We start from the raw sequence: 7,182 nt of genomic DNA on the forward strand, positions 1-7,182 counted from the left end.
CGGGGGAGTCAGCGGGTCCGGGCGGAGCCGAGCTCCCCGCCGGGATGCTGCCGCATTCCCACGGCACGGGGTGAGCCGTTCCTGCCGCATCCTGGGTCTCCAGGGAGGGAGTCTGTCCTGTTTCGATCTCCGTGCACCGTCAGACAACACGATGGTGCCAAGAGCATCTCCCTGCATCCACTCTCTGGTCTGGGAGACCTCCCCGGATCTCCCCAGTGCACCCAGTCCCTGAGCACTCTTGGGTGGGGGGGATGCACGGTGCGAGGTACCGGCTGGAGAGGGACATTTCCCTGTCACCAAGCACTGGGTGAGCTCAGCTGGGAGGCAGGGGCAGGAAGAAGAGGAGCATGGAGAGGCAGGGGTGGAGGAAGAGGAGGGGGGTGGAGAAGCAGGATGCTCTTGGGATGGTGTCAAGGGGTGACAAAATGAGGATCAGGAGGGGTTCCTGAGGGTGCTGGGGTGTTTGGGGTGGGTTGTGGGGGCTACACAGTGGCCTCAAGGACTTCTCCTGGCACAGAGCCACGGGGCTGTCCTGATCCCACTGGGTGATTGTCACCAAGGTGTCCCCAACACTGGTGGGGAAAAAACAGACCTGAGTGGCTCGTGGTGAGGGTGACCCACGGCCCTGTGGCTGGGGAGTCCCACGCAGGTGAAAATGGACAGGAGAGGGGTGCAGAGGAGGAGGAGGAAGGTGTTGGGGCCCCTGTGAGGGTCTCACAGCACGAGGTGCCACCTGCAACCCAGGAGTGACAGGGGAGTCTCGTCACTTGGGGGTCACACTGGGAGCCAGGGGCTCTGGGGACTGGGGACTGGGGCTGCCCCAGCCAAGTCCCTGCCCTGTACAGAGCCTGAGCCCACCCCCTCCATGGGCATTCAGGATGGGATTGGAAGAAATCCCTTGTCCCTGGGCTGCATGTGGCCCTGTCCCCCACTCGTCCTCCCCCAGACCAGCACACGCCCCCAGGGCCGTTGCCCAGCCCGGTGCTCGCCCGCAGCTCCGTCCCCACCTTCGCCTCAGCCACTGACCACGAGCAGGACCCGCCTGATGCCACCTGACATAGGAACAATGACCCAGCAGCACTTCCCGTGCCCTGCCAGCCTTTGGGATGAGCACACAGCTGCCCTTGGGTGCCATCCCCTCGTCCCCTCTGTCCCCTCACCCCCAGGGTCAGGCGCTGAGCAGCTTTGCTCTGACTCCAGAAACAGCACCCAGTCCCACAGCTGCCATTCCCAGGGCAGGAGGTGTTATGGGAGCCCTGGGTGGTGCCCAGGGCGGGAATGCAGGGGGATGGTGCTGGGCTGGGACACCAGGAGCAGCCTCCCTTGCTACTGAATTAATGCACTAACGCCACTGCAGCTTGGGATGAGAATAAAGCTAATGAACACACTGAGCTTCCATGGTCGTGCCTGCATCCACCTCTCCACAGCCAGCACCGTGGGATTTGGGGATTTTGGGCAGTGGGGACCTCTGGGAGCCCAAACCAATCCTAATGTTGCAGAGGGACAGGGGGATGTGCTCAGGGCTGAGCCCTGGGGCATGGATACACTCCAGGGGCCAACACCCACGAGGGACTGAAGGGTGAGGAGAGGTGCAGGGATAACCTCCCACAGCCGGCAGTGGGGTGGGAGAGAGCCCCTTCCCGGGATGGGAACCAGGGAGCTGCTCGGGGTTCTTCACCCTCAAACCCAGCTCCTTCCCCACACAAGCCCAGGCTGCAGCTCCTGGCATTGGCTGCAGCTGTTGGGGCTGAGGGTGGATTTGGGGTCCTGCACATCATTGACACGGTTCAAGTGCCAGAGCATCGCTGGGACCCTCCGTGCCCTCCTGGACAGAGGGATTTTTGTTGAAATCCTCAAGCCACATTCTCAGAAAAAGGAGATGAGCCTGGAGGGCAGATCCTGCTCCGTGCTGAGGATGAAGTGTCACCGAAACCCTGCAGAGATGTCACCACCTTTGGGGGATGTTCGAGACAACTTTGTCAGGCACAGACATCAACTCCCAAATCTGCACTGAGTCGGGTGAGTTAAAAACACCCTGAAAGCAGCCATTTCTGAAGAAAATCACCAGATTAATTTGAAAAATATTTTTTCCTTCAAAAGTAAAGAAAAATACTTAAACAAAAATTTAAAGGTTTGCTCCAGCTGAGGAGCTCAAAAGGAACACTGAAGGGTTTGGGACACACAGTTCTCAACAAGGAAAACAAGGCAAAAAAGGGTGAGAAAAGCAAGTATTAATTGGATCAAAATAGTTTGGTGGATGTTTTTAGCAGCCTCTTAGAAAAACAGCTAATAAATCACTGGTGCGGATGAAGAACTCTACAGAGTTTGGCCAGAACATCTTGCACCAGTTCCAAGTTTTCTTTTGAAAAGGACTTTATTGAGCTTTAACCCCCACTGCCAACCAGCGGCAGAGCCAGGAACAAATCCTGGTGCTGTGAAATCCCACCTGGAGCAAACCCTGGCTGTGTCAAACCCTGCCTGTCCCTACTGAGCTGTGCCAGCACAGTGAGTTTCCCACACCAGTCCTTGCTGTCCCACTCCGGCCCCGAGGGGAGGCAGAGCGGGGACTTGGCAGTGTTTGACTGCTGGTGGCCAGAACATCAGGAATTTCCAATGAGAGGATGGTCCGGGGTGTTGGGGAAGATGAAACAGGAAAGCCAGGCGACATCGAAATGAAAGCCACTTTTGAAATACCAAATCTTAGTTACTGAACAACTGGAAAACAATGGTATGGCCGACTGAAGGTAATCCCCTCTTGAGTGAACAATACCCTCTGCTTGCAGGCAGGTCCAAGGGTCAGAGCAGACCCTACTAGCTCAGCAGAAGGGGTCCAAAGAGTAGTTTTTAGAAGTTAAGATGTAACACTCTATGGTAATATAAGAACTCTTATAGGCTGTATGTAAATGCTATAGGATTTGTATCTTGTATTAGATTGGTTAGTGACAATTAGAATATTCAGTACAGAAGATGATTTATTGTATTGTAACCAGGACTTCACCACTCCACTCTACTTACTCCCTTACCCACTTACTCTCTTACTTACCTCCTCTTCGCTTACTCCACCCTTACTCTTACACTTACACTCTTGCTCTCTTGGGCCTGCTCCGAGCTGCGGCTGGCAGCTCTAAGCAGTGCCCCTGTACCCACACCCTAGCACCTACACCGGGGTGTCTGAGTGCCCCGTGGGGAGTGTGCTCCAGCCTGGACGGGTTCCTGGGCACCTGCCAGCAGCGGCCGGCGTGGGCAAGGATGATGATGATGATGATGATGATGACAATGATGCACATGTTTGCTCCCTGTGGACCCTGCCTGGACGCCCATGCAGGTGAGGATGAAGATGATGATGACGAAGCTCATGTTTGCTCTCCACAGACCCTGACTGAGTGCCCACATGGGCAAGGATGATGATGATGAAGGTGATGATGATGATGATACCCATGTTTGCTCCCTTCCTGGATGCCCACATGGGTGAGGATGAAGATGATGATGATGATGAAGCTCATCACAGACCCTGCCTGGCCCCTCAGCTCAGCTCTTGGCAGCTCAGGTCACACCATGACCTGGCTGACCTGGAAAGGGTCCCGGTGGCCCTCACGGCCCCATCCTGTCACCATTCAATCTCTGCTCTAATGCATTTCTCCCAAGTTTTCCCACCAAGCCCCAGGGATTTTGCCTTTCCCAAGAGGTGGGGATGCAGCAGGCTGCTCCCAGCCCTGACATCCTCACACTGAGCTTTGGACCACTCAAGCAATGTGCCTGTTGCCACCAGAGCTGTGACTGTTGTGCCAGGGCTGTTCTAGCATCAAAATCCTCCATCCCGACCTTGAGTAACTCCAGGATCTTCTTTTGTTGAAATCTCCAGCCCTCAGCTGCCCTCAGTGTGCAAAGGCAGGAGGAATGGCAGCACAGCAGAGTGCAGGGACACACATGTCCCCTCAAGTGGTGCCCCAAAGCCCAGTATTCCCATGCCAGGCCTTGGAGCTGAACCTGGATGCTGCCATCAGGTGCCTGGTGGTTTCTCCAGGGCAGGTGGGAGTAGGTGGTTCCAGTCTGCTGGGGTGACTCTGCTGTTTGCTGCACGGGGTTTGGGAAAAAAATGGACCTGACAGTTGTCACTGTCATCGATTACATCTCCTAAATCCCCTCAGTGACCATGGACAGGGGTGGAAGAGGGAAGGGACTATCTGGGTTTGGGTTCTCCTTCAAAACTGCCACCCAATGTTTTCTTTCCCTCTGTTTTCTCCTTATCCTAGAGACTCTCCCGTACCCATCCGTGAGGACACCCTGCTCAGAGATCACAGCACCACAGCTTGGGAGCTAAATTTTATTTGTGCAGAACTTGTGCTCTGGGTGATGCCAAAGGCAAGCTTTGAGTTTCTCTGAGCCTCTTTTACCCTGTTTCTGCTCAATCCTGGTGCTCCTGCTCCCTCAACTGACCTGGTAACACTTCATCAGCTCCACCACTGTCCTCTCCTCCTCGGTTTCCTTTTCCAAGAGGGTCTCCACGGGATGGGCTTCTCCCCCTGCCTCATAGCTGGCCGGGCTGCCTGGCTGGCCAGCAGCCTGACAATCCCTGCTCTGCAGCTTCCTGAACAAATCCCGGCTGCTCTCCTTCTCCGGCTGGCTCAGGAGAGCCACGTTCAGCCCGAAGCGCTTGGTGCCCACCAGGCTCTGTAGGATCTGAAGGATGGCAGCTCTGTCTCCAGGACGGATGTTCTCTGCCAGCACTGTGAGGAATTCCCCCAGGAGGCCAAAGCCCACATCAGCCTGGAAGATCCTGCCCAAGGCCTCCCCTCCGAGCTCCAGCAAAAACTGGTATTTCTCTGTCCCACTTTTCAAGCATCTGCGCCAATCTCTGTGAAATTCCACGGCGGTTGTGGGCAGCTGATCCAGCTCCTGAAGGAGAAAGGAGTCACTCAGCTCCTTTTGGTTTTTTCCCTCTTGAAGACTTTGATCCCCTCCCCCTGATCAGCCCATGGACAGTCGAGATGTTTTTACCAGGGGCTTGGGCAGCACAAGGAGCTGCTGAGGGGGAAAACAGGAAGACAAGGAAATACCAGGTGCCTTGAGCCCCGATAAACCAGGGAACTCCAGGGGGAAAAGGGAAGTGTGGATGAGATGTGACACCCACTGTGAACACAGATGGCCGTGGAGTGCCCCAACCCCAGCCAGAGTCAGACCCTCTGCCCAGCCTGGATCCACCAGCACTGCCTGGGAAGGGATCTCGTGGAGATGGGGGCAGGGCAGGGAACACTCTGAGCACTGAGAGACAAACCCGGGCAGTGGCAGAGGAAAGGTGGGCGATGCAAACCCCAGAAAATGTGCAGATGCCCTGTACCTGTCTGGTACCACCCGGCTGGTGGGACTGTGGCAGAGCAGAGGCTGAGAGCTGAGCTCCAAGTGGCATTCCCAGATAAAGGAAATCCCATTTTATACCAGCTCTAATTAACTGCTGAGCCCATCCCTGCTGGATCACTGATTCACAAGCTGAAGGAGGAGGCAAATGTGCAGCTTTTCTACAGCCAGGGAACAAGGCAAAGGGACATCAGCTGGGGCTGAGCACAGCAGGAAAAGCTCTGGAGATCTGAGCCTGGTGCTGATGGGACTGGGAGCAGGATTTGCCTGGGGAGATCATTGCTCAGTCCAAGGAAACACAACGCTACCCAGGAGACTTGCAAAAGATCCTATAATAAACACAGGTCAATGAAATCCAACATCATAAACAATCCATGGGATTGTTTATAAGGCAATCCATGAAACTGCATTATCATGGGAAACATCCACGGGAAACATCCGGTGACCAGGACACTCCAGCATGGACAGAGCCCACGGCAGGGCAGGACTGAGGTGACTCCAATCACAAATGACCCGGACAGAAAACGTCCTGTCCTTGTTTCCCACCACTGAGGGACTCAGTGATCTCGTCAGGCAGCAGGATTAACCCAGCCCAGCCCTTTTCCATGATCACTAAACCATGGGCAAAGCACCAGCTGTGCTCAGGGAATCTCTGCAGCCAGAGGCTGTTCCAGGGAAGATCCTGGTGCACAGCCCTGGCCCTGGGTCCCAGGGTGCAGCTGCTGGGAGCTGCTCCCAGCCAGGAGGGACGGCTCCCCCAGGCTGTTCCTGGCCACCATGGGAGGCACTGGGAACTCTGGGTCCAGGGTGTGCAGCCAGGCCTCCATTCCCACAGGGATGGAGCAGACTCTTCCTGAAGGGGCCCAGCCTCACCCTGTGCTGATCCAAACCCTGATATTCCAGGGGCCCGGGAGGGCTGGCTCACCCCCAGAGTGAGTCCTGGGTAACCCTTGCATTCCAATTAACACCCAGATGATTCCCAAGTCATTTCCAGATGTGGACGAGGCCCTGGCAGCCTCTCCCTCCTCACCTGTGGGATCTCCACAGCGCAGGCGGGCACTGCCTCGGCCGGGGCTGCACAGGGATTCCACAGCACACTCCTCCTCTGTCCCAGCCTGTCCTTCTTCTCCAGAGGCTTCAGGTGTGAGGCCAGCACAATCTCCCTACAGGGAACAGGGACAGGAGGGACACGTGGCAAGAGAGAACACTTTGGGGCTTCAAGCTGCTTCTCTGAGGCAATTTCTGACTTTGGGCTGTATGGATCATCCTGAGGGGCTGGACAGGCTGCAGGAGCAGGCCCTTACCAACACAAGGATAAACCAGCCTAAAATCCCTCAGGGATCCCATCACAGGGACTGGCAAGATGTCTGGGGGAGAAGCCACTTGAAAGTGTTTTCCTGCTTCTCAGGGATCAGGTGGCATGGCTGAGTGAGACAGATGTGAATCCATGAATGGAATTTGATCTGGTCCCAGAATGTCTCCCAAGTGTGGTCAAAGTCCTGGATCTGCCTGTGGATCCTGGATGTCAATGGACAGGAGGTCCCCAGATGGATCTATAGGGGATCCAGGGCTTGGGTGGGCATTCGGCGTCCCAGACAGATCTGCAGATGGACCCTGGGCTCTGGTGAACACTGGGAGTCCCCAGATGGATCCATAGGGAATCCAGGAGTTTGGAGGGCACTGGGAGTTCCTGGCATTGCCCCCGTGGAGCAGCCCTGCCATCCCAACCTGCTCACAACCCCCTGGACAGAGCAGTGACAGCACTGGGAGCAGGAACGGGCTGGGAAGGGCACAGGGACACGTCACCCTCCGCTTCTGCACTCCCAG

At 56.0% G+C, this 7,182-nt stretch overlaps 1 protein-coding gene across 1 annotated transcript; it reads right to left on the minus strand.

The window, feature by feature from the left end:
* Nucleotides 1-4,308: 4,308 nt before the first annotated feature.
* Nucleotides 4,309-7,010, minus strand: CCDC103 (coiled-coil domain containing 103). Its single transcript, XM_017744752.1, has 3 exons — nt 6,953-7,010; nt 6,386-6,654; nt 4,309-4,896 (listed from the first exon to the last, which is right to left on the minus strand). The coding sequence occupies exons 1-3, from the start codon at nt 7,008-7,010 to the stop codon at nt 4,429-4,431; spliced, it is 795 nt and encodes a 264-aa protein (XP_017600241.1). The 3' UTR covers nt 4,309-4,428.
* Nucleotides 7,011-7,182: the final 172 nt, after the last annotated feature.

Source organism: Corvus brachyrhynchos, unplaced genomic scaffold, assembly GCF_000691975.1.
Source record: "Corvus brachyrhynchos isolate BGI_N302 unplaced genomic scaffold, ASM69197v1 scaffold479, whole genome shotgun sequence".
NCBI classification, from domain to species: Eukaryota; Metazoa; Chordata; class Aves; order Passeriformes; family Corvidae; genus Corvus; species Corvus brachyrhynchos.